Here is a 27835-nt window from a genome sequence, read left to right on the forward strand (position 1 = left end):
GTGTTGTGTGATGGGTCCAGGCTAAGAACTGACTGTATAGAGACTGGGGGGGGAGCAGGTGTGTCCGTGAATCAAGACAGTGAGCTGGAGGTAACCCTAGCCCTCCTAACTGATGAGGAACAGCTGGGACAGACTTCTCCGCCTCGCTTCTGCTGTTCAGTCGACATTTAGTCAACAGCATCAGATCCAACTGCTGTTTTCCAGCCCCTTCCCTCCATCTAAAATGCTGTATCCCAGTCAATTCCGGTGAAGTGATGTCCTTATGTCAAAGGATCAGGGATATCTTCGAGCCGTCACGCCTCCAGAGCTGTGAATCATTCATTTAAAATCTGTATGTGAACTATGCAGATATGACTAATGGAAAAAGTCTTGCTTCAAGTGTTACCTGTTCTGAAATATGCAAAAATGTTTCGTTCTCCTTGTCTCTGTGACAACCTCGACTAGACGAAAATGAATGCCGAGCTTACAGAAGAAGCCTCTCATCAACAACAGGGATTCGTATTCAATTATTAAGACGCAGTGAATGGGTTGTTCAATTAGTCTCTCACATTTCGCACAATACAACAGCACACACAATTATCTTCCAGGCCATGTACAGTATATAGGACAAATAGGATATATTTACAGATTTATCTTCATTTTACTTCCCTGAACACCATTGTCACCTGTGTGTGTGTGTGTAAGAGAGCGAGAGAGAGAGATAATGGTCGTTACTGAACCGTGTTTACTTGTCAACTCGTCAGCCATCAGCCACAATACGCCATTGTCAGGTTCTGGAGCCGTCTCCTTCCTGCATGACAAGCCCTATCCATCATACCATCAATTCCACAGGGGGACCATCCCCTGTTTACCATGGGAACAGTCAGAAGAGGAGGACTGCAGATAATCAGGATAGCCTAGCCAGCATATATGCTTCCGTAGTTCTCTCTCTCTCTCTCTCTCTGTCTCTCTCTCTCTCTCTCTCTCTCTCTCAGGAAATGGAGACTGTGGATGAGAGCTGTGTTCTGAACGCCGGGGTTTGGTTCCGAGCCCAAAAAAGGCAAACTGAAATAGAAACGTTAAAAGTTTTAGTCATGGCGGAATCCCACTGGGACGAGTTCCGCTCCTGTCGTCGGGATTGGGCATCGTGACGGGTTGTGCCGTCAACCTTCTGGACTTCAGCCACCCTTTGACCCACCCTCGCCCGAGTACAGAGCTGGCTCTAACCTGAGTGATTAGCCAGGGATGCATTTGTAGAAGTTCAGCCCGTTTGAACCCCATTACCTCCCCATTATCGATTTGTGGCGCTGCAGCACTATTAAAAGTGGGATTAGCAACTCCTTGACTTCATTGGTTTCTGCTATATACAGCCTTATTACCAGTAAACCTTCTGGGGACTATTGATCTTGCCTCCATCTGGGCTCGTTGCTTAGGTCTTGTTTACAAGCTTGCCCAGGTAGTGTTGTTCAATCTCACCACCGCCACGGTAGTTGGTTGTTCATGTTGGTGTAGCTTACCTTGAAAAGTGGTGTAGGAAAACCAAATGAATCCCGACAGGTAAGGCAGTCAGGGATGTGGCACATGTATCCAGCCAAGGGGAGGAGGGAGGTTTGTGTGTGTGTGTGGGGTGTGTGTGTGTGTTTAAGTTCTCCGGAGTTTCAATCTGCTGTGTTTGTGTTCTGCTCTCTTCTGTAAATGTGTGTGTTGTGGGCGCACATGTCTGTTAGATATGTAGGACAAACACCTTGTTGGAGTCACCTAGGAGTCGTGGTCGGTGGAGAAGCCTGATGGACGCAAGGCTTCTCCAGATGTTGGAAGTCTGTTCAGGTGGCTGGACCCTTCGCAACTAGATGGAGATGCAGAGCATAGCAGGAGATTTCACGTCTAGCTCAGCTCATCACAGTGCGGTTTCCCAGATATTCACATGAAAAGTCACGAGGAAGAAATGAGCAAATCCGATCTATTCAAATACCGTGATGATGTCTGAAAAAAGGTCATGTTATGCCACTTTGGTCACATTCCTATGAGTTTGGTTTGGTTTATTAAGATTGTTTCAGTCAATAAACACATTCTCTCTCCACCCTCAGATAGCACAATCACAGACTTTGATCATTTCAATTCCCTTTCATGTTTAGCCTGCTGTAGCGGTGTCAAACTACGATGTAGACCTATGTAGACCAGAAACCGATCCCTGTGTCTAAGTTCTGCAGTTTTGTCACCTTGATAGCCGTGTAGCTCATTCAAATATAATGAGGCCCCATTGAGGAAGTGGAGCGCTTAACTGGAGGAATGCATTATGTAACACAAGTGACAAGTATGTGAGCGAAACTCAACGAGACCTAGGCCCTGTGTTGTTCAAAATGATCAACGACAATCGGTCCTTATTTTCATTATCCCCCTTACAGCACCTGTGTGTTTTCAATGTTTCAACAATACTTCACAAACTTAAGAGTTCACCGTCCAGCAACTATGAACCCGTTAAATGACAAGGCGATGATAAGGAGCCAGCATTAGAGAGAAATCGAGATGGAGCCCAGACATAATCCATGACGACCATCTTAACCGTACTGCAATGAGAGAGATGTGCGATTCCAGATGTACTGATGTTTTGGAGGGATCCTGAGGAGATAGAACAAAGTGTTGTTTTTCGGTGTTGCTCACATGCAGACTGCTTGGTTGTGGCAGCATATGGTCTAGCAGGCCATGAACCAGGACTGCTGACCTGAGGGGGAGGCCAAGACTCTCTCTGTCTTTTGTCTCACACTCCCAGTGTGATGTTTATGTAAATCTCTCACTGTATCTCTGTCAGTTTATGTCCCTGTCTCTCTGTCTCGCTCCATTCTCTAAAACAGTTGAAGATAATGGGAGCGATTCACAGCGTCAGGTCAGATTACATTTTTAAGGACTCGTGCTTCAAACTATTTTGGGTAACAAAGCACTCACTCCAAACACGTTTTCCCAGTTCCCTGTTCTTACCACCCAAAAAGACATTGTCGTTGGCACAATGCTTCCCTTGTCAGAAAAAGTCCAGGCAAGGAATTAACTTGACAGACTTTTATTGTTTACGTCCTCACACATTTGCATACAAGACTGCTGTGCACACGGCTAAATGTATGTTCTCAATATCACAATGGAGTTAAGAGGAGAAGCTGGTGCACCTATTAACCCTTGTGTTATCTTCGGGTCATTCTGACCCATCAGTCATTGTGACCCACCGTCGTATTGCGACAAATTTACCTCATACAAAAACAAAGTGAAGCATTTTCTTTTAACTGTCGGGCTGTCTCAGACCCCCCACATTGGAATGGTTCAAAGAAAATTATTTTTATTTGTTTTTGTATTGGGTAAAATTGGGTAAACACAACAATGGTTCGTTATGAACCTTTGGGTCATGTGACCCGAAGGCAGCACGAGGATTAAGATGAGTCTTCCCTCGACTGGATCAAACCGGCCTGATCTGACCCCATCTGACACACAAACGCAGGTGGATTTTGATCGATTCCTGTAAGGCCTCTGACCGGCGTGTCGACTGAGACACACACACAGCCTCCCCATCAGGACATGCTTATTCATTCTCACTTATGCTCACACACACACACACACACACACTCTCTACGCTAATTAGCTCCTGACGGTAAGTTCTCTGTTTCTGCTCAGCAAAACGAGCAGGGGCAGAGTAGACACTCACGCACACTTAGGCATATGTTTTCATAACACGTGTGGGAGTGTGCAGGAACTGCCTGCTGCTCTCGAGTTTAAAAGGTGCGAAAGTCAAACTGTAGCTCCCTAGTGTGTTTGTACTGTAGAGGACTGTGTGTGGGAGATAGGCCTGAACCAGATTGTGTGCCTATGTATCGTTTGGTAGTTTGTTGTCGTGATTGGTTTCATAAGCAGTGCCCCATATAGAGAAATGACTTTGCTTAAACATAACTGAGCCAGGCCAAGCAGGAGGAAGCAGCCCATGCTAGTCACTACATTATAAACAACATGGTTTGAGGTGATACCAAAAGGATGTTTGTCTGCATTCCTGCAATCTAGTTAGGGTAGTGTAACTTGTCTCTCTCTCTCTCAATAATTGTTTCTCATCTGCATCTCAACACAGTTGTGTGTGTGTGTGTGTGTGTGTGTGTGTGTGTGTGTGTGTGTGTGTGTGTGTGTGTGTGTGTGTGTGTGTGTGTGTGTGTGTGTGTGTGTGTGTGTGTGTGTGTGTGTGTGTGTGTGTGTGTGTGTGTGTGTGTGTGTGTGTGTGTGTGTGAGAGAATGTGGGTTGTGCAAATTGATTCTATCAATGCCTGTTGTGCAAGTTGGACTGCATACTTAAAGTCACTGACACTGGGGTGAAACCGGTCTGTTTGGGACACAAGTTGATATTATCCATTAACTCATTATGCTCTGTTCTCTCTGTTGTAATTTGGGAATGCAAGCTTCACTAACTATTCTTATGCAAAAGCCAAAAACACACCACTCTCTCTTGTTCATCAATCCATCCAATTTATAAAACAAATGTCTCCCCCTCTTGTACTTTTCCTGTATGGGATTCAAGACCTGTCTTGGACACACGCACAAACACACACACATATGCACACATGGGTTACTATCTGCCAAGACCATGTTAGCCAAGCCTTAACACAGCATGCTTCAAGCTTAAACCGCTATTTAACTGTTGCATCTTTCTCCAATGTAATCCACCCACTCTTCCCATACCAGTCTACGTGTGTCTGGTATGTGTTGGAGCGTGTGTCAATGGTATTAGCACAAAGGCATTTTTATACCCAGAGGACTAGCGCCCACCATTTCACATAATTGGAAAGATTATGACTTCACATTTACCCCCCCCCCCCCATCCCTCAGTTGTAGAGAGAAAGTGGCGCTTCTGTGAGCAGCGGCCCGGAAATGTGTCGGTATTACATCATGTCGCACGCGAAAAGAATAGGCGCGCAGCGCTGTCGACGGAAAAAAGGCAGCTACAGACATTTATTTCGATTCCACCCACCTCCTCAACATTGCGGTGGTGTTATCTTAAATGCCGTGCCAAATTGACTTTTCAAAAGGCAAACCACAAAAGCACCGGCACACACCTGTAACCAGCTGTGATCACACATTGGTAATGTAGGTTGTATCACTTGTGTTGGGATGTGGGGGGTGGGGTAAACATTTCCAGAGAAGGGACTTAGGGGCTTGTTAGTGTTATCTTAAAGGCAGTGTGTGCGTGCATGTTGTGGGAGGGGGTGGGGGCTATTGGCGAAACAGTGTAAAATGTAGTGTAGGATTATTGCTAATCCTTGCCTAGGAAACCTGGGTCTTGTTTAATGGGCTAGGATTACATAATGTCTCCCACAGGGAAGGTGTGTTGCCCCATTAAGAACAGAAGCTACAGTAGATAGGGTAAACAAAGATGTGGCCTCTCTTGGGCAAGGGAGTTTTGACTGTAGGGTCTAAGTCCAACTGGTATTGACATAAGAGGGAGGGTCTAATGTCCAGTGAAGGTCCCTTGCAAACATATTCTTATAGAATGACTTCATTAACTTGTTCCTCTAAATATGTTGGTTCTTCTGTGGCAACTCCTGAGAATCTCTTAAGCACATCTGAAACAATGACTCCATTGTACTTTGCCAGACTCCCATCTTGCCGCATTCTTTTTGTACTTCTTTTTCCAGTCTCTCCCTCGTAAATATTTCTATTGCCCCCTCAATGCATCCTGAATAATCGTAATTATTGTCAGTTGCTGTTTGAAATGAGCAGCGTTTTTGACATTTGAGAAGGCTGTATTTCGTCGTCCCCCCCCCCCCCCCCCCCCCTCCAGCAGTCAGCTTCTCTGTAATTTCAGATGGCAGCTAGAGAGGATGACTTGCAAAAATACCCGTCCCTGACTATCCGTGAGTGAGCTGCCATGGAAACGATATATTTCTTTTCAGACCTTGAAGACTCAGACCCACCCGAGATGAGGAGACAATGGCTGCTTCCCTGTCTGGAAAATCTACCCACCTTCCTTTTAAAGAATGATATGGACCAATTTGGCACAATGTGTGTATTGCACCATTCATACATCCTAATTTGAAACCCAGCTAGTATTAGTTGCCAACTGGAAATACAGTAAACCTGAAATTCTCATTTATCTTTTCTGCTGCTAATTTAATGGTACTTCATTCATCCCAGAGGGAATATTTTGAAGCGGGAAAGAATAGGTAACCAATACAAAAGACTAGAAAATAAACAATACAAATAAAGAGAAACAGTATACAACTATGCAAACTACCTATTACTAATTATAAAACGGGCAGGGCTTTTTACACATGGTAAAGCACCCCGTTCATTCACAAGATAACACATATATGTACCCAGCAATTGAATGCTGATGATACACTGGTAAATCATGAATGTACAGAACAATTTCACACAGACAAACAGGTGTTAGTGTTACTAGCTGACAGGAAGCAGCAATGGTGGGTCTGATAAACTGCTAGTCACAAAGGATGTTTTCTTCCATTTCCTGATTTGGTGTGTTAGAGACACACTATGTTTTCCCAACAACATGTACGCCTGACCATAGCAACATTCAGTGAAATCTTTGTTGGTGTGAGCAGTCATAGCTTGTTGATAAGTCAACTGGCCATTTTTTTCAACTGGCTATCCTTATCATTTTTATAGCTTGCTTATAGTATTTAAAATGGCAGTTGGGAAATCCCTGACCTGGCATCGCAGTTGTATTTTGCAACCTTGACCACAAAGAGAGCCAAGGTGCTGGGAGAGCACAGTCTAAAATCAGCCTTCAAGGTTCGAATCTAATCAACGAAGGATGGGAAGTGGGTTTATCGTGGACTTGGCATGCCTTGGATTGCGCAACGGTCTGAATTACAGTTGTAGTGAAAGCCAAAAACAAAAGCTGTGTTGGAAGAATGTTAGTGGTTCGTCAGGTCAGCAGATGAGGTGTGTGTGTGTGGGAGCGTCTTTCCACATGACTCATACATAACACCATCCCACTGGAATAAAATGCCATTAACAACGCAGCATGACTCAACTACAGCCCGATCCTGTCTCCTACGCTCTCCCTACCACCAGTCCTGGTGACTTTGCCATATTCCCTCGTAGAGATGAATCATAAAACCCGCCCTTCTGAAATCACCACCGCACAGTGACATCTCCCTCAAAGGCCAAAGGACATCAAACTGTCTGCCACCACTCCACATATGTAGAAGTGTCCTCCTTTGGGGCTAAGTGTGGGTTAATGACGAGCTGGGGAGAGTTGTGAGCATCTCCCTGATGAACTCATAACACCAGATCTAATGAGCGCTCATCGCCGCGGTAATTAGCATCATCAGCGTTCGTCGGATCTCCATGGCTCCACGCCACACTGGGCTCACTGTGGCGCGGAGCACTTGGTGCACAGAGCTTGGAGGGAGGGGGACACACAAATAGAATTGCGCCTTAGTGTGTACACACACACACACACACATAAACTCACTGTCTAATAACTACAGGACTGTGGGGATAGACCACTTCAGCTCAGGGCGTTTCATATGTATTATGGCTTTCACACACACACGCACACACACACACACACGAGGCGTTTGTCACGTCAGTACAGGATCGTGTGAAAGTTGTGTGTAGGTCCTGACTAAGCTCTTTATAGGCTACATGGATTCTAATGAGGCCTATTACTCTAGCTCACAGCGCAGCGCTGGAGAATGGCCTTATTGTAGTTTTGACCCAATGGCCAGCCGGGGACAGCGATGTGACTGGCTGACTGTCTGACCAGCTTACTCGTGATATGTCACCGTGGCCAGCACCACCCCAGTTTTTGTCTGACCCAGCGAGGATACTGTTGTCCCCACAGCTGCCAACCAGTGTCAACAACTTGAGCAAGAGCTTATCAGCCAATCGTTAAAGGATGACCTATGTTTGACCTGTGTCAAACGTTGACATTTTTGGAATAACAGTGACCCTGCTTATCACAGTTCTATATTTTAACAGTCGAGAAAAGTGTAAAGGTACTGGCTGGCAGTAGTAACAAATAAGTCCAAAAATAGAAATCTATTATTTCACATCACTTTTATCTACTGCAGCGACACACACACACACACACAGAGACATTTGTTCAGTTGCAACTAAGACCGATCTATAGCACAGCTATCTGGCATCCTGCTGAGATGATAAATTATAAATGAGACATGAGATCGATGAGGGTGAGGAGGATGATCCTGGAGCGGGAGAGTCCAAGCCAGATGCTGCAGGATGGGGCATAGAGAATGAGAGTGGATTGGGGAGGGTGGGGTTGGGGTAGTTTGGTGCTATACACCTGCTTTGTCATGTGTCTATAACAAGGTCCATGTCAGATGTTTGTTTATGGGGAGAGATAGAGAGGGTGATAAAGCACCGGCAATGTTTAGTTCATCAGCATCAAGACTGTCCCGATTCATTATTCGATGTCTGATTTCTGCGGTTGCATGTCTGCATTTTGAGCTTGTGCTCAACTTGTCTTTGTGTTGTGCCTTCACCACTACTTACAACAACAACAAAAAACCTTAGGCAGGGAGGATCATTGACGATCCTAATTACAATGACACAGGTTGTATTGATGTCTTCAACATCAGAGCCCTTCGAATTTTAATCCAACCCAATGGTTAGCTTCCCAACCCCATTTAACCATGGTAATCTGCCGGTGAAAAATGTTAATCAAACGTTGATTAAACGTCACGCAAGAACAGACACGTTGCAAGCTGCTCTCAGTCCAACACTTTTGAAGCCAACTGCAGTCATAATGTAATTACCGTCGCAGAAAGACTTTCAAGTTTTTTGTTGTTTTTTTTATGGCCGCGGAGGACAATCATTGACATGGGTTAGAAGTGTTAATGGCTTTTCTGGTGGGAAAAAGGAAAATGGCACCCCCAAAAAAAATATTATTGCATGAGACACTCATTTGCTTCTCTTAAAATGTTAGCTTCATGTATTTTCACCCCCAAGAACCCATCTCCTTACTGTAGCTCGTTCATCTCTCAACTCCTAAAAAGATGTTCAATGTTGTTGTCCCTTTCGTGTTTTTGCCCATTTTTCTCCCCTTTTGTTTCACGCTTCATTCTGCTCAAAGGGGTTGTACACTGGACCTTGTATATGCAAACTAATTGGATGAGGATTGCTCTAAGTGTTAACCCGATCCCGCCAGGTAAGCGGGAATTTAGCCCTACTTAGCTCGAGGCTTGTTAATGTCACCCTTACGTCAGGTGAGCTGCTATGCCAAACAGAATGGTGCCCTGGATCAAATGGACATGTTACATCATGACAAGGTGGTGTTGTACTGGCTATTTTACGCCACCCCTCTTCCATAACCTGTACAGCAGGCAGGTCTGAGGTACACAGTACTGAATTCCATGCCGTAAAATCATAAAAACATGTTTTGTTTGAGGTAAGCAAGGATATTTTATACACATTGGTGGGTCGAAGGTGGATATGTCATTGGTATAATCCCAGTCGTTGTTGCGTGTGCACGCACAAAGTATAATCCGCTTCCTTTGTAGACTTGTGTGTACGTGTGTGTATAGCATATGGAAAATGTGGGTCTCATATGCATGGCTCTGCAGTCATTTTTTTGTTGCAAGAACTGTGTATCTATATATCTGAATGTGTGACAAGCAGGTGAGTGGCAGGCTGGGTCTGTAATCAGCAGCTGCTTGTGGTTCTTGATGCCTGATTGCTGCCGACCTGCAGTGAAGGCCTGATGCAGAACGAGCCCAAAGAGACGAGCAGCGTGGCACTCTGTCGACACCCACACGCACTCACACGCGCTTACCTATACACACACTTGCGCGTCCTAATGCAAACTGCGGACACACCGAAACGTAGGTGTGTACGCGCGTTCACGTACTGCTCACACTCTCTTTCTGGGAACAGGAAATGCACCCAGTGATTCATTCTCTTGCAGTCATGGCAACTCCACTTCAGTTGCTTCCAGGAAAAAGGAATGTTTTTCTTTTTGAGGAATTGTATCTTACAATGTCGTTGCCCTTATCTCATTCAGTTTTTTCTCAATATTGTCCTGTATGCCGATGGTTAATCATATGTCTATAGAATCATATCAAAATGACAGTGCTGACATTCAGTCCATACCTAAATCTATATTTTCCTAGCTAGACAGCAGGATGGTATTTTCACCTTATCCTGGCTAATAGCTAATCCCCCATTTAGGCATGTTTATCCAGAGCAAAACCATGCTTTGTGTAACATGGGCACCTCCCTCTCTGTAAATGCTATTGCCTCTCCAGGGAAGGTCTCAGTGGCTTAAATTCAATAAGCCTTCATTGATTTGGCATTGCTGTCTAGAAAGATATCATTGGGGCCATCTCTTGACAGTGCTGTACTGCTAGGTTGGATTCAGTTAGCCGCTAAGTAATAGTAAATGTTTGATGGTCTAGCATGTTCCATGAAGTTTATACTTTATACTCTTTGTAGTAAAGTGTGTGCATCGATCCATCAGATAATACTCATTCCTTAAACGCACTTGAAACCATTATGCACTATAGGCCTGTGTGTCGGATGAGGTTGAGAACACGTTTTTTTAAATAATATTTAGTTTTGGTAAATTGGTTTGGCATATAGATGTAAAGGTAATTTTTTGTAATAATTTTTTTTATGTTTCACGATTGGTAATTGTAGCATGACATATAATCAGCCTGAACATTTATATTTGTGTGTGCAAAACCTTTTTCCCCATGGTACGTGTGACCATTGCATGGAATTGCCCAATGACCTTTAAGTTTTTACAGTTTAATGTAGGGATCCAGGCCATCGTGTACCACGTTAACCTCTCTTTACCGCCTCTCTCTCCTAGACTCTACCCCAGCAGGAGCAGCACTGCGATGACCAGCCGGCGCTCCAGCAGCCATGCAGACAAAGCTCCTCCCCCAGCCGCACGGCCCCCCGCCCCGGCTGCGCCCAAACTCCAGGTCCAGCGCTCGCTGTCCAGAGAGACCGTCACCATCCACTTCTCCGCCCTGGGGAAGGAAGAGGAGGCGGAGGAGGAGGAGCTGTACGGAGCGGCCGTCTCCTCCTTTGCCCCACCTCCTCCCGTTAAGGAGGAACCCTGTGTTGTGACGGCCCAGGAGGCAAGCGAGGACATGTTCGAGGGAACGGGGTTGGAGTCCCCAGTGGACGTTGCCATCATGCCCGTGTCATCTTCCACTGTTTCTCCCATTCCCGGTCCTCAGGCTTCCACTTCTGCCTCCCCTAGTTTTTCTACTTTGCCCAAAGACCAGAAAAGCACAGCACCCTCCATTTCCTCCAGCTCTACCCCAACCACCTCCCCTTCCAGGTCTGCAACGGTCCCCTTCAGCGAGAAGCCCTTCAACCTGGTCAAGTCTCTGTATTCGGACATAGAGCCTTCTTCCTCTGGAGCCTCCTCCTCCTCCGTTCGCCATCGTCAACTGATGAAGACTTTGGTCAAGTCGCTGTCGTCCGACACCAATCAGGACTCCTCTGGAGCCTCCTCCTCCTCGACACCCTATTGGCTCTCGGACTCGCGCCTCAACCTGCAGCTCTTCAAGCAGTTCACTCAGTCCCGTGCTCCCGCCGCGTCAGTCGCCGGCACGGGGGACTCCAAAACGGCTCCCTCCTCCCCGCTCACCTCCCCAGACACCCGCTCCTTCTTCAAGGTCTTGGAAGTCGAGGCCCGCATCGAGGACACCAAACGCCGTCTCTCCGAGGCCATCTACGAACCAATGCAGCTCCTGAACCGGATCCGGGGCGAAGACAGCGGCAGCAGTGTTTACCGGCCCAAGGTTCTCTCCACCAGCACCTCGGAGCTCTCCAACCTGGCTTCCCTCAACAACGGCCTCTTGGAGAGCAACAATAACAGCTACTGCATCAAAGAGGAGGAAGGGGGCGAGTGGGACACTGAGAGCCCCACCAACGGAGCCTCGGGCCAAGCCGACTCGGCAAGCCTACCCGACGCCAAAAACCCCAAGCCCGCCTCGGGCTCCATGTCTCTAGCCCTGGACAAGTGCTCCATGTCCGCCCTGGCCCGGCAGGAAGACGAGGACTACTGCATCCTCTACAGCGATGACTTTGAGATGTGCAATGACACGGAAGGCGTGGATGCCTTGGATCGGACGGACGACACCGCAACCGGTAGTCGGGCAAAAGAGCCCGCCAGTGGGAGCACGGAACCCTGCAGCGAAGACGACTGGGACGAAGAAGAATCGGACGCCAACATTCCATACTACACCCTCATCTTCCTCACCGCGATGGTCTACGGGTTCCTCGTGCTCCCTCTGCCCACCTACGTTGGGGGAATGCTGCTAGGAGTTGGCCTGGGGTTCTTTCTGGCCATTGGCGTGGTGTGGCTGGCTGGTCCGAAGCCCTCCGGCCGTGGTTTCAGACATCCCAGACACCAGGGGGAGCTGTGGAAAACGGCCCAGCCGGACGTCAGAGAGCCGAGCCTCTTCAAGGTTAGTCACCGTGTTCCAATTCTCCTCTGAACCCAGAATTTATCGAGGCATATGCTTGGAAGGACATTACTAGGAGGTAATTCGAAGTCTGCGAGTGTTTGTTGTGACTTCAGAGAGTAATGGAATACTCGCCCAGATTAGCACTTTGAACAACCTTGACATTTTTCGAGAACAGCAAAGCAGTCCCCCCCCCATATGCTTTGATGCTTTGATAACCAATGCAAAGTAGACCCAATCTCTTTAGAAACCGACCGATCACGCACAATGTATCCAAAAGACCATCAACATGAATAAGTGGCTTTATTCTTCAGACTCGTCTATTATGTTGAAAGCAGGCGACGTTCGTGACATCCAAAAGTGCCACATCGTGGACGGACGGCACAGCCCAATTCAAAGGCAATAGGGCTATTAGGGGCATCAAATAAGGCTGTTCGCGTCTCTCCCTCCTTTTGTTGTCAGAGGGCAGAAAAACAGAAGAGACTCACGAAGTGACATGCTTGATCGCCTCAGTCAGTGCAAATGGGCAATAAATTACCTGAGGAAACCAGCCAACCGGCTCATTTAGAGGCATTAGCACTCAAATGGATTTTGAGACTCTGCCGGCTGTGTTTTATTAGCATAGCCTGTTAAGCTACTCCTTTGTCCATCACTAATGTTTGAGCTTAGCATTAGCTTAGCATTAGCTTAGCATTAGCTAGGCTGTCTGTTCCACCCCGAGGTGATTCAGTCGGCTAGGCTGTCTGGTCACCCCACGTTCGCTGGCCGCTTTTCAAATGAGGTCACCGCTCAGCGATAGCAGGGAAAAGGCCAGTTGGGTCTGTTGTCCAGCTTGACCTCTGTGCCTGATTGAGAGGGGAAAACATTGGCAACCGAATCCTGAACTTGAATACAGACTTGAATTCCACTGTCTTGGGTTTTGCTGGTTGGTTAAAGGAGAAGGAACAGTTATGTACGTAGAATGGACTTTGGTCCAGACCAGACAGAACATGGAAACTAAGAGAAAGTATCTCCTCTGTTATAGTCATCCTTATCTTTTCTTTTTTTCTTCCTCCATCCAAATTTTTGAATCCTCTGTTGTTCTGTTGCTGGCCAGCTCCCTCTCTCTTTCATGTCTCCATCTCCTCCCTCCTCCCCTCTCTTTTTGTTCTTCATCCCTTTTTTTCAATATTATTTCCTCTGCTTTTCTCTCAATCTCCCTCTCTCTCACTCTCTTATCTCCCTGTCTGACCGGTGGAGGAATAGTCCCAGCATATCAAAATGTCCTGCAGCTGATGTACTGTACACACACGATAACAAATCTTGAAGGCCTGCCTTCTGTTGCAGGAGACTAGGTTTCTCATATTGCGTCTGTCACAATTTTACAACCTTTGCCAATCTATCGCCCTGTTCCTTTTGAAGAGTGTAAGGCAACGCCTGTGTGAAATACAGCTATATATTCCCAATACGGCCCTAACCAACCATGCAATCAGGAGTTTATTAGTGTGCGGAAGGTGGGATCAAAGGTCCAATCAGTAAATGTATAAACCAGTAAATAATATCCACCACCTGTAGTGGAGTGTGTGGTGTGCGAACTCTTTCCAATGAGATGCCCAATTGAGACGGGTCATGAAACCCAACCCAGCTCCGTACCGTGAAAAACAGATGGATTGAAACCCGAAAGTCCATATTTGATACCACATAGCAATAACTGTCTTCTCCCCAGGGCTGGATGAATGAGATTGTGAACTATGACCCCGAGACCTACCATGCCACCCTGACCCACTCTGTCTTCGTGAGACTGGAGGGCTCCATCCTGCGCCTGTCCAAGCCCAACCGGAACATTCCACGCCGCGCCACACACAACGAGCCTAAACCGGACGTTACCTACATCAGTCAGAAGATCTACGACCTGACCGACAGCAAGGTAGTGTGTGTGTGACAGATTTGTTTGCATGTGTCTTATGTGTATCCTGGTTGTGCCCTTTATATGATTCAACTAAATCCATAAATTATTCTAGTCTTCATACCAACCATTCTGCCCGAGTAACTGCCATCATCATACCCAAGTCTTCATCCTAGGGACCATCTCTTTGCCACATCTCTCTCCAGATCTACCTGGCTCCTCACAGCCTAGCCAGGAAGCGCGTCTGGAACAAGAAGTACCCCGTCTGCATCCAGCTGGCCAAGCAGGACGACTTCATGTCCAAAGCCGAGAGCGACGCCGCGGACGACCGCGCCGCGACCGTGATCTCCGCGGACCGGGCGGAGGGAGCCGGCGACGCGTCGAGACGGCCCTCTGCGACACAGGAGGGGGGGCGAGGACCCTCCAGCAGGGACCTGACCCTCTACCTGTTCGGTAGGACGGGGAGGGAGAAGGAGGAGTGGTTCCAGAGGATGCTGCTGGCGTCCAAGCCCAAGACTGACATGAAAAAAGCTGCTAGCGTGGTGGGGTCCAAGAGCGGTGGGTGAACACCTTTCGTTCGTGAACGATTCATTGACTAATTGATTGATAAGATGATGGATCCTCACGTGCGGAAATTTAGGTGCTTCAGCGGCAGAGAGACAGGCGACAGAACATCTAACCCCATTGCAGTGTACATAACCTCACATCTAAGCCGAAACACGGGAGTGTAATGCTTTTTGTTCTTTCTCCCCTCCCCTCATCCAGCCCTGGCCTCCCACAGCCGCAGCAGTAGCCGTGGCAGTCTGGACGAGGCCCTGGCCTCTCTCCCCAGGACCAGGGAGTCTGCTTCAGCCGCCGCTGGCAGTGCCAAGCTCAAGACCCTGCTGGACTACAGTAACTACATGGCCTCCCTCGTACCCTCCCAGGCTGGCAGCTCCACTGACAACACTGCTGCTGCCGCTAGTGCCGCTGCCAGTCCTCTCACCCAGAGCCCTCAGAGCAGCCCCGGGGCGGGCAAGAAGGTTCCCTCGTCATCCCAGTCTCTCTCTCTCTCTATCGCTTTCACGCTCTTGCTTTCACTCTGTCGCTTTCCCTCTGTCACTCTCGCTTCTTGCTCTCTCTCTCTAGACTTTTCTTAAAAGAAGTATCCGCAAGTACCTTTTCACAACCCTTCATTGTCTCTGTCTCACTCTCCGCTTCCTGCTGTCCTCTCCCACCAGTTACCCAGCATCCCCGTGGCGGTGACGGCCGCGAAGGAGGAGGAGCCTGTTGCCTGGGTGAACGCGGCGGTGGGCCGGGTGATCTGGGACTTCCTGTGTGAGCCCTACTGGGCCGACGTGGTCTCCAAGAAGATCCAGATGAAGTTGAGCAAGATCCGGGTGAGTCAGCACCTAACCTTTGACCTGTATTGACCTCACCTGCTTCACAGAGGTCCGGTGTTTGTTTATGGAAATGGCAAAGCTGGATGGGACCATAAATTAGTAGCTAGCATTGACGTAGGGAAGTGCGGCACTGGTGCTACTGTAGTTCCAAGGCTTGGACAAGCAGCTGGAGAGGGAAGAGAGATGGAGGAGGAGCAACAAAAAAGGACAATCATGCCTCACGGTCTAGACCTTCCCGTTTCCCTGCAGGAACAAATGCACACACACACGCCCGCACGGCAACCGAAATGTCACCCTCAACCGCTGTGCAGCGTCACCGCAGGACCCAAGGACGTCCCGCTGGGCTCTGGGAGAGCGGGTCTCATCCCCCCCCCCCCCTCTGTCCGCTCTCTGTTTGATCCCCGTTTCATGTCTGGGCGTGTCGTCCTGGGCGTCCAGCCGCGTCTTTGTGTCCCCGGGGGCGCTGCCAGCCCGCCTGTCATCTGGTCGTTTCCGCTAGTCAGCGAAGGAGGACTAGCCATGGCGTTGAGCTGAGAAACAGGGGCAGTTGATGGCGAGCTCCGTGTATGTGTGTGTGTTTAGCTGACCCTGAGCCTCTCTCCCTCTCCCAGCTCCCCTACTTCATGAACGAGCTGACTCTGACCGAGCTGGACATGGGCGTGGCCACCCCCAAGATCCTCGGAGCCTCCAAACCTTCGGTGGACCACCAGGGTAGGAGAAAGAGATTCACACACACACTCGCTGAATGACTCGGAACACTCACGCTGCACACAAACCAACAGACAACTCCTTCACGCTTACTCACACACACACACACACTTAGCCAGCCTGCCACTGTGCAGAGTGCTATTACGGTAGCAGGGGTAAATGAAACTTCACACCTCCCCATCCCTGCAATTTGCCGCCTCTCCTCACAAAGGCATGACATACTGGAAGGCAGGGGTCTTATTAAGACTCAGGGGCTTGTCAGAGCCAAGCTGGGCCCCGTGGGTGTGGGTGTAGGTGTGTGTGTTAGGGGGAATTGCCCTATTGATCCATTCATCAGGATGCCACGTGTGGCTCAGTGTGAAAGAGATATATGCACACCCACACACACACACACAGTGAGACTCCTGTTAGAGAATGGGGACCAGCTCTTCGGTTTAATGTAACCTAGCTCCACCTGTGGGTTGTGAAAGCGTCAACGACAAAAAAGGAAAAACGCCTGCCTAACTCGGGTGTAAATATATCTCCATCTCTCGCTCCAACCCTCCTTTGCCTCTTCTTTAATTAAAGAGTACTAGGCTGCAGGAAGGAAACACTTAATCACTAGCTACATTCCAGTTGGAGGTGATTTCCGAGAGCTTTTCTCCGGGCCGGTTTTAACTGGTTCCCCCTGCATCAGTAGTGGTGTGTGTACTGCTCGACTCCTATCACGGCCGGAATCGAACCGGCAACCTTCTGATTGGTAGCCCGATTCCCTCACCGCTCAGCCATCTTGACCCCCTGACCATCTGACATAGTAGCATGAGGAATGCCTCGTTTGTGGACCCTACCCTGGGCAGATGGACATAGCGGCGTCGTGCCCTGTAAACGTGTGTGCTGGTGCTGGTGAATCTGTGTCTGTCTAATGAGTCCACAGTTCTTATCTCATCAGATTACAGAGCTAGCCTAAAGGAAGTGAGTGCCAGAACATGCTAAATGCAGTATCTATAGAGCTTGAAGACCGTTGATAACGTGTGCTTTATCACACACAGATGCGAGCCCACACTCTCTCTACCTCTCTTGCGCAAACACGTGAACATATCAGTTTCACACGCTCAGAACTTCCCTCCGGGGTATAAGATGTGTATAGGTTGCACAATGCACAACTGACATTTACATTTAGTCATTTAGCAGACGCTCTTATCCAGAGCGACTAACAGTAAGTACAGGGACATTCCCCCCGAAGCAAGTAGGGTGAAGTGCCTTGCCCAAGGACACAACGTCATCTGGTCGAACTGGCAACCTTCTGATTACAAGCCCGCTTCCCTAACCGCTCAGCCACCTGACTCCCAACTTAATATATCATATCACTCACCGGGGCTCTTGCCCATGCCGGCCTTCCCCTTCCACGTTGTTCTGACGTGTGTGTGTGTCTCCTGGGTCAGAGCTGGTTGTTTGTCTTGTGACTGATCCCCTCTGCCCTACTCTCCACGGTCCTATGACTAATGCGATTGAAATACTGGGGCTCTGTGTCAGCTGTGTGGGTGAGCTGCCTAAATGACCTCTGCTCACGCAGCCAGGCTAACAATGCTCGTGTCGCTAACAACAACAACAACATTAGTGACACAGCACACAGCCAGGCTAACAATGCTCGAGAGTCACTCACGACAACAACATTAGTGACAGCACACAGCCAGGCTAACAATGCTCGAGAGTCACTCACGACAACAACATTAGTGACAGCACACAGCCAGGCTAAGAATGCTCGTGTCGCTAACGACAACAACATTACTGACAGCACACAGCCAGGCTAAGAATGCTAGTGTCGCTAACAACAACAACACAGGAAATGTGGGATCAATGCTGAGAACCAGTGTGACTGCCTGGACCGCTATGCTAGCAATGCTATAAACACAGTCACCCTTGGGTCAGCAAAAACCCTCACAATGTTATGCTAACAACATTGACACAGATATGCTACAGATATGCTAAGTAAAAACACAACAACAAGATTTGTCATCAAAGCCCTGGAGTTGCGCTGTAGGGAGCAGGTGTGAGCAAAGCATACAACCTAACACACTTGCCACCAATACACACACACACCTGATAAGAAATCCCTCTGAGAAATGACTGAGACCAATAAATATTACAGATACACAGACGTAATAATAATTTGATCACTGGACCCTGAAAGGTTTATTTCTCTCACAGTAATGACACGTGCATGCGTGCAGGTAGAGGTGACCCACACACGCATGTAGGAGTGTCCACAGAAAAATATTTTTCTCTGGCCTTTTCTCCAACCCATCCCTGCCGTTGTCCCTCCAAGGGCAGCCTGGAGCGGTGGGCAACCATGCCAGCCACGCCCAGAGGACCAAGTCCAAGAGCCTGTGTCTTGGGCAGGAGAGCAATCTGTTCTGCATGTTTTTTTTGCATTGGGGTTCTTTGTGGAGGGAAACCCATGTGATCCCACGGAGAACACGCAGAACTCCACGCAGAGAGGCCCGGGAGACATGACGGTTTAGTGAAGCAAAACACGGAAAACAAGTCTCGTGCAGGAAGAACATTGTGCCCCATTATAACAAGGCTCCGCTTGATCAAATTGATAACACAAGCAACACAAAAGAGGTTTGTCGAAGATCTGGAATTTGGTTTGTTAGCAAATGCCTGTCTTGGCACAAAGTTTTCTGGCCGTAAGCAGTTTAGGCCATGGTTGTCTGCCGCTAAGGTAAATACAGACTAAGCTGCATGAGGGGGCATGGCTGTTAGTCGCACAACCTGATTGGCAGTGCACTGCATACACAGTTTTAGTCCACACAATGCTGTAGAGTTGACGCCACGCTGTACTCTCCACTTTCTAACAGGATTCTGGGCCGTATCATTCCCTATTTCTCGTCTGAGATTATTTTATTCACACAGCTCTGTGTGGTTATGCGAGGACAAGCTGTCTCTCTCCCTCTCTCTCTCTCATTCTCTCTCTCTCTCCCGTCTCTTACCTCTCACTTAGTCTATACTTGATCTGGCTCTCCCTCTCTTCCTCGTTTGGTGTTGCTTCCCACTTACCGGGGTTGTGTCACGTTTCATTCCCCATACTCTGTGAGACGGTAATGGGGACAGGAAACGATTCCAAAGTTCTAGTAGGACCCTACTCGACCGCATTCAAACAACCAGCATTCCTATCACAATCTCTGAGGATCTCAAAAAGACCTCATTTGGATTGGCCAGTTTTTTTTTCTCTCGCTCTGTCGTAATCCAAAGCGTTGGCTGTCGGATTCAAGGATTCAGGAACACGCGGCCAGGCTACCCAAAGGGTTCGTCCTTCATTTTTCGAGTAGAGTTAGAGTGAAGCAGCCTGGTGTTGTTGTGAAGTGGTTAGTGGGGATCACCTCGGTTATTTACAATAAGCAGCTTTTTCTCGGAGCCCCAGACTTGAGAATTCCATTGCAGCTTTTCCAGCTCAGTTGCCGGAGGCACCGTTGCAGAAGGCCCGCAGCAACAGACAACCTTTCAGTAACGTACTCACTGGCGCCATCAGAGGATGGTGGGTGAGGTGTGTAAGTGCAGCGGCCTGGCTCCTCCATGCACCACGCACCCCCCCCCCCCCCACCACCACCACCACCACCACCACCACCACCACCACCACCTCTCTGCATCCGGCCTACTGGGCTTCGCTGATCTAGAGCCCGTACAAGCCACGGGGTGTATGTGTGTGTGTGTGCACGTGCGTGCTTGGCACAGTACGTGTGTGTGTGTGTGCGTGCGCCAGTTTGTGTGGTTTGTTCTGGGCGTGTGCGAGTGATCCACCTCCCTGCTGAGATGCGATTGCTTGAAGCCCGCTCCTCCACATGCAACCTCACCCCAATTAGGGCAGCGTTGGCCTGGTCTGACAGCCATCACTGGGGCTTCCTCCCCCCCACTTGCTAGGCGTCCAGCGCTGGCCTCCCTGAACCCTAGCACTGCCGGACCCAGGCTTATCATCACCAGGGGCCCCTCGGGCCAGCAGACGGCCATGAAGGGCCACTGGGCTTGGCTCGAGTCGTCTCTCTCTTTTCTCCCGCTCTCCTGACCTCTCTGGCCCTTTCTATTATGCCTATGCCTCATTCCATTTCTGTGTTCTGTATTTTTTTCTGCCCCTCTCACTCTCACTCACTCTCTCTGTCTCTCTTATTCTCTCTCTCTTCCTCTCTCCCTTACTCTCTCGCACGCTCTTTCTTCTTCCAATTGATTTTGCTATCATGTGTCTTTGTTTGTCTGTTTCTCATTTTTCCTTTCACTTTTTTTGCGCTGGCACTGTCTTTCTGACTCATCATACTCTTTCTCTTGCTCTCTCTCCCTGTCTCTCTCCCTCTCTCTCTTCCTCTCCCCCTCTCTCTCTCCCTCTCTCTCTTCCTCTCTCTCTCTTCCTCTTTCTCTCTCTCCCTCTCGCTGTCTTTTCCTCTCTCTCTCACACCAGACTGGCATGCTATTAGTGGGCAGGGTTGCAGTGTCGCTCAGGAATGGGGAGGGGGTAGGGAGGAATGGTGAGAGGAGAGAGTAACAGGGATGGGGAAAAGGGGTGAGAGGAGAGAGACCAGCTGATGTCAGAGACCCCATCCTCAGTATGTGTCTTTGACACCTGTGGAGACTCATTTTCCCAGAGTGCATCTCCCTTCTTGTCATGTGTTACAATTATCGGTGGTTGCTTTTCCACACACCGACTCCCGGTCGCTTTAATGCCTTTATTTTGAGAAAATGTATATTTGGTGCATATTTTTTGAGAAAGTTGTCTTTGGGTCATTCATATGGTCAGTGTCTGACTGTTAGGTAGCTTTGTCCCTTTTATAAACGTATTCCTCCTGCCACATTAGACAACTTTTAAGTCATTTTAATAAATTCGTCACAGGACCTAAGCAAGAAAACTAGTTACCCCTGAAAGTACGTGTCTAACATCTATGGCGCATTGTGATATAAAGGCCTTTGTCCATGGAACACATGCAGAGGTGTCTGTACACAAGTGTCCTTGGATAAGACCATGGTAAGGACTTCTAGGTTATAAAAGGGAACTATGTAATTCACTTAGCCAACTGACTTAATGAATACAGCCACACAGACGCACATTGTTAAAGCAGTGACATGTTTGAGTATGTTACAGTGTCGTTCAGAGTGTCACGGCGACAAGCATCTGTGAGTGTGTGTAGGCGCATGCATGTTTGTGTGCATCGTCTTCGTCTATTGATTCAGTGTCTGGTGAGGACTCTCTCTGTCCCTGTTCATCACTTTCCCTCTCCTTCTCCGTCAACTCAGGAGTGCCCCCCAGTGGCCGTAACTGTCATTCCCCCCCCCCCCCCCCCCCCCCCCCGAACAGAGACGACACCGTTTCTTTGTAGTCTGTGTGTATCTGAAGTGTGTGTGTTTGTTTCTAAAAGTACAGTATGTGTATGTTTGCAGGTAAACCTGTGTGTGTGGTGTGTGTGTGTGTGTGTGGGAGTGTGAAAGTCCGCTGTCAGCAGACTGAGGGGCCTGCCCCAGGGTGTTAGGGGATGGGTGAGCTTCTGGACGCGAGCCTTGGTAGGATTTGTGTAACCCAGATTAGCAGGGAGAGGGTTTTTTGGGTGAAGTGTGGTGCGGGGGAGGGGGGGGGGGGGGGGGGGGGGGGGCGACCATGTTTATGCAGCGAAACGCCCCCCCGCTGACATCAAACGAGGGCTAGGAGGAGTATCGCACGGTGTCCAACTGTTTCCCCTCTGTTCAAAGGGCCCTGTGATCTCTCTCTCCCTTTCCCGCTCTCCTGTCTTCCCGTGTTACTTATCTCTGCCGGTGTCAAATTTGATAGGGTTAGAGAGAGAAAAGGCGAGGGGAACCCCCCCTCATCTAAAAAGCTTTGGGGGTGGGGGGGGATGGAGATGAGCAGGGGGCAAAAGGGCAAGAGCGTGAGGGAAGAGGGATGGTGAAGGACAGATGGAAGGACCAGACTCCTTATCCTGGAGCCTGGAGACCCTGTGGTCACAGACATTCAACTCTTGGCCTCTGCAAGACTGGCAAAGTTATTTGCTCACATTTCAAAGTTCCACTAACTAATTAGACCATGCACTGGAGATAAAAGTGAGCCGAAATAACTTTTTAAGTTTATCTATATGTTAAAAGAAAGAAAAGTATTTGAACATTTTGAAATTGGAGTGTTTAAATACGCAGACACAAAAAAACACACACATTACATACCAACATACACTCCCAAACCACAACCTTCAGGGGTAAACACACACACACACACTAACCCGCTCCGCCCATGTGTCTGTGTCCGCCAGGTCTGTGGTTCGACCTGGAGATCTCCTACAGCGGCTCCTTCCTCATGACCCTGGAGACCAAGATGAACCTGATCAGGCTGGGCAAGGAGGGAGAGGGACTGCGTGTCGGAGAGCTGGGCAAGGATGGGTAGGCTCTCAGGAAACACAACATGACACTCCAGACAGGACCACCACCTCATAGCAACAAAACGCAGCGAGCTAAGCTAGAATTACTTTTTGTAAATATTTTTTGACAGTTTTAAATGGCACATTTGGTATAACTTTTTCTTGGATTTTTTATATTAATTTAAAGGCTCCATTTTCAATCAAGCAGTAAATTCAACAGGGTTCCTTGAAGGTCAAAATCAGGATCACTCTTCTTCTTTGTTTTTTCTTCTTTTTTTCTTCTTCTTTCTTCTTCAGAGATCTATTGTTTCCCCTCGGAGAAGCCAGACTAATGAGCTACTGAGTGTTTTCTTAAGGTCAAGGGTTACCCAAGCAAGCAATCAACTCCTCTCCTCTGCACTCTACTCTATCCTTTCTTCCTGTATCCTGCCCCTTCCCCTTTCTATCTGCCTGTCTGTTCCTGGGTGCAACCCACACCTGGATGCTTTCCGGATGTCTCTCTCTACTTGGTGAGTGCTGTCTGTCTTTCCAGCCGTTTGTGAGTTCTGTCCGTTCATTTCCATCTTCCGGCATTTTCATCTTCGAGTGGTTTTAATTCCCTGTCGTCAGCTGAGGCTTCCATGTCACCTAACCAGCATGTTGCCGTTGTTAATGGGAGATTTGTTTGTCTATGACCGTGTTTGTGCATGCGTACGCAATCTGTCTTGTGGGCGTGACGGTATGTGTGCGATTGTACTGCGTGCGTCCTCCTGCCACCTTGCGCAGGCGTCGGATCTCCTCTGAAAAGAATGGGTCCACGCAATGCTGTTCCGAGTGCGTGTGTGTGCGCCAGTGAAGTGTGTGTGTGTGTGTGTGTAGCCTCATATGAACTCGGTGAAACTTTGTAGGTCGGTGACCAATCTCAAGCCGGCTGAACAATCTATTCTCTCGTAACACGCTGGGGGTGTGAGGAGGACACGTGCTAGGCACGTCCTCGTTTCAACCCCGTTAGCCTGGCTCTGTGCTCACACGTCGGCTAGCAACAGTCTTCAATGAGGTGTAGATGTCTACTGAAGTGTGTGTGTGCGTGTGTCGCTCTGGATAAGGGCGTCTGCTGAATGACTAAATGTGTGTCTGTCGCAGGTACAGACCGCGGACCTACTGCCTGGCCGACAGCGACGAGGAGTCGTCCAGCGCGGGGTCGTCAGACGAGGAGGACGGCTCGGAGGTCACGTCCGACGCCCTCGGAGCCGAAGGGTGAGACTCGGTTTACCTCGCCGCTCGTCGCCACTTCCTGCCCCCGTTACAGCTTCCTGCTGGCCACTTCCTGCCCCCGTGACAGCTTCCTCCTGGCCACTTCCTGCCCCCGTGACATCAGTTACGCAGCGCTCCCCTGTGTTTTGAAATAGGCCTGCGTTGTTTGGCGTGGCAGTTGGCCTACAGAAATGCGTGGAACGCGTATGTAATTGTGTAACGAGGGGGCTTTGAAAAGTTTTATTGAGCACGTGCATGTTCTGTTTTATGACGTAGCCATGCAATTCAAACTTAAACTGTCGATATGATCATGTCACGCATCAGCGCGCTAGTGGGGGTAGATTGTCGTTCTGCGAATGCTAGACCTCGGCAAAACCCTCCTTTCCCTCTTCCGCAGATACCTGGGGGGCCACAAGCCTAGCAAGATCATGCGTTTCGTGGACAAGATTGCCAAGTCCAAGTATTTCCAGAAGGCTACGGAGACGGAGTTCATCAAGAAGAAGATGGAGGAAGTGTCCAACACGCCCCTGCTGCTCACCGTGGAGGTCCAGGAGCTCCGAGGGACGCTGGCCGTCAACATCCCCCCGCCCCCCACTGACAGGATATGGTACGTCCGACCCTCGACCCCTAACTCAGTGATAGACTATGGGACGTTCCACAAATATCCCGTAAGCCAGTGATGAGATATTGTACGTTCTAGATATTGTATGTCCTCTAATACAGGGATAGGATGTGGTCTGTTCCCATTAAAATGTTCCTCTTTGTGTTGCGTGCACAAATGGATCCTGTCCTTCTATACAATTCTGCCATCTACTGGTCAATAGCCATTGCCTTGGATACACCCATGTATGTGCATCTCACTGTACTATGTTGGCTGACCAGAACATTTCTGACTGTGGTTATCTTCTGGGTTGCCAGGTATGGCTTCAGGAGTCCCCCCCACCTGGAGCTGAAGGCTCGGCCCAAACTGGGGGAGAGAGTAGTCACCCTGGCCCACGTCACCGACTGGATCGAGAAGAAACTGGACCAGGAATTCCAGGTAAAACTGACACTGACCTTCAAAATTATTTTTTGAATGGATAGTTAGTCAATTCGTTCTATAATGACATAGAAATCCAAAACCCTGCATGAGTACAGACATAAGCCAAATCCACTTGAAATTCCAAATCCAACCTTTTCATTCACACTTTCTCTAGAAAATCTTTGTAATGCCAAACATGGACGACGTGTGGCTGACCATCATGCACTCTGCCATGGATGCCCGCTCCGCCAGTGGCCCTCTGGCACCAGACCCGGAGCCCTCCGAACCAGCAGGGGGCGCCACTGGAGACCCGTGACGTTTACACAGTATTGCTCGGTGCCCATGAAATTAAAATGGGGCCAAACCGGGGTCGCCATCGTGTCTCTAAGCCAAGCCCCTCAGTGCTGGATAGACACAAACGTACCACATCTGAACACTAGGGGGCTGTGTGACCTGTGACCATTCACAGACTCTACAAAGGAACAAGATGGAGGTCTCCATACCACGAAGGAAACACACGAAAAAATATATATCGCTGCTCACGTCCTTTTATGATTGGAAGGGGGGGAAATGGCGAAAGAAGAATCACCGTTGAAGGATAGACGGGTTAGTCAGTAGTTGAGGGGGGGGGGGAGGGGGGGGTACATAGGGCACATGACGTCCTATGAACACGTTGTTAAGCATTCACCGGTCACCTTATAAAGACAACAGAGTTGTGCACACGAGTGTGTTTGAGGAGAGGATGTAGGAGAAGTGAGGTGACGTCTTGAACATGCCATGGCTGAGCATACAGTTATAAAACGGAGATCACTTTCTTAGTCTTACAATGAAGTCATGATGTTTCCGCCACTAAGCTGTTCCTGTGTGTGCATGTGTTGTGAATGTATGTTTTTGTTATCCAAGAGAAAGAGTTTTTACGTTGGCAAGACAGTTTCTGGAGCTTAGCTGTTTATTCGGAGTGGCACATGATGTAGACTTGGCCATGTGAACCTAGACGCGCACAATGCTCCATGCCATTAAGCTAACTCCCTGTGATCATGTGCACTTCACTACAACAGCTTGTGCTCTGTCGTAACCACTCCCCTCAACGTTCTGACTGGCTACCAACTGATGTAATATGCAAATGTCCACAGTGCCCATGACCATATATGGAACCAACCCTACTAAACCCATCCCCCTTCATACTTGGGCATCAACAAGGTTGGGTTTTGTAAATGAGGCAGCAAGTGTCTTCAATTCACTGATGCCTACATGAGTTCCGTGCAGAATAGTAATTAATGGACGCAAGGAGTGCAATGATGGAAATATTATTATTATAAAGATATAAATAAGCTGTATGTCTGAAAAGATGTATATATCCTGTAAGTGGCCTAACACTCTAATGAATGTATGTGTGGATATGACTTTGTCCGTTTTGTTGTTTTTGTATGAAAACGATTCCTAACCAATCACGTGGATATCGATTGGGGGGAGGCAGAAAATTGCACAACAAAAACAGAGACAGTTTCTTTTTTTTTGCGTTTTATGTTTTCTTTTGCTAGTGAACACAATTAAAATGTAGAGACGTGTTCACGAATGTGATGTCGCAGTTGTAGTTTCAGGATGTGCTCACTAACATATCTAGAACAAGAAGACACATTAGCCTACATTATCATGTATGTGCCATTAAAATGTGCCATTTAAGATTCATACTTTACGTTGGGATTTTTACATTGGCCATTTTCAATACTTCAGTTGCCAATGATTTGACCTTTACAACTAGCGCTATATTCTAGCAAAAATGTTAATGAATACGTAATAGGTTGTCCATTGCCAAAACAACAGCTTGGTCAAAAAGGCTGGCTTGTTCCCTTGCCTAGAGTATAGTCTTCCACAATAACCTTCACCCAACATTAGAACACACTATCCAGTCTCTGAATCACTCTGTATTCCATTCTGTGTAGTATACGTCTCATGATGACATTTAGAGATGTACAATGTCAACATTGGGTTTGTTTACAGGAATTTGGAATATGTTGCCATCGATTTTTCTTTTCATACACTAGAGTATTTTTAAAGGCCATTGAATTTCTTATTTTTGTTTTCACTCTTGATTTTTAGGTTGAATGTTTCTTTTTTTTGGTTGGTAATGTTGGGTTTGAATAAGAATGTCCTGTGTTTTGTCAGCTTCTCTGAAATGAAGAACAGAATCGTATAAAGATATATAAATGAATATGACTTTGTATACGTGATTTTGAGTATTGTTGAACTATTTAGATTTTCCAGACCAAATGAAGCCCCCATTAGTAAGGGTAGTGAAGAGCAGATGGAACAGGTTCTGAAGGAATGCTTTTTTTACTTTGCAGGCCTAATTTGTCTTTTCTGTTATTGATTTTGTATTTGGAATTGCAATTACATTGTCTTACAAATAGAGGAAAAAATCTGGCTTGCATCGTAGTTATTTGTTCTTGAAATAAAGATTTTTGTATGAACTCATATTTTGTCTGAGACTGTAGGCTGAACTGAAGTCATAGCCAACATTTCTTTTCGATTTGCATATCGGTTAATATCAGTGAGAGTTCGTATCCGCCCCCTTTCCCTACTCGGAAGTTTGTGGTTTCCTAGCAACCTACGTATGGTTGTCAAACAGAGGTGAGTGCAGCTGTTCCGCAGCATACACATTTTTTGAAGAACGTTCCGTTAGCGTAGAACCCGGTCCACTGCCTAATAGTCTGCCGTTATAATCTTGGTGTATACTTCTAGAATAAGTGCATTGCTTTGTTTGCCGTTGTTAATTGACAGTGGGAAAATGTTTACTGGCAAGCAATAGTAGCTGGTGCTAGCTCTGT

The 27835-nt window shown here is 48.0% G+C and overlaps 1 protein-coding gene across 4 annotated transcripts in view; it reads left to right on the forward strand.

Moving 5' to 3' along the window:
• The window catches only part of LOC136964934 (testis-expressed protein 2-like), a 109543-nt gene extending 83935 nt beyond the window's left edge, over positions 1-25608 (forward strand). For 3 of the 4 annotated variants that reach the window (XM_067258909.1, XM_067258910.1, XM_067258911.1), the window contains exons 3-13: positions 10802-12416; positions 14119-14319; positions 14505-14856; positions 15064-15320; positions 15519-15677; positions 16292-16391; positions 22649-22775; positions 23876-23989; positions 24384-24593; positions 24905-25025; positions 25183-25608. In XM_067258909.1, the coding sequence (XP_067115010.1) occupies positions 10830-12416; positions 14119-14319; positions 14505-14856; positions 15064-15320; positions 15519-15677; positions 16292-16391; positions 22649-22775; positions 23876-23989; positions 24384-24593; positions 24905-25025; positions 25183-25323 (3369 nt within the window). In that variant the 5' untranslated portion in view covers positions 10802-10829 and the 3' untranslated portion in view covers positions 25324-25608. Of the gene's footprint in view, positions 1-10801; positions 12417-14118; positions 14320-14504; positions 14857-15063; positions 15321-15518; positions 15678-16291; positions 16392-22648; positions 22776-23050; positions 23244-23875; positions 23990-24383; positions 24594-24904; positions 25026-25182 lie in introns of those variants that run through there. The other variant, XM_067258912.1, reaches the window with a different exon arrangement.
• The last annotated feature ends 2227 nt before the right edge of the window (positions 25609-27835 follow it).

The sequence above is a fragment of the Osmerus mordax genome, chromosome 21, assembly GCF_038355195.1.
Source record: "Osmerus mordax isolate fOsmMor3 chromosome 21, fOsmMor3.pri, whole genome shotgun sequence".
NCBI lineage: Eukaryota > Metazoa > Chordata > Actinopteri > Osmeriformes > Osmeridae > Osmerus > Osmerus mordax.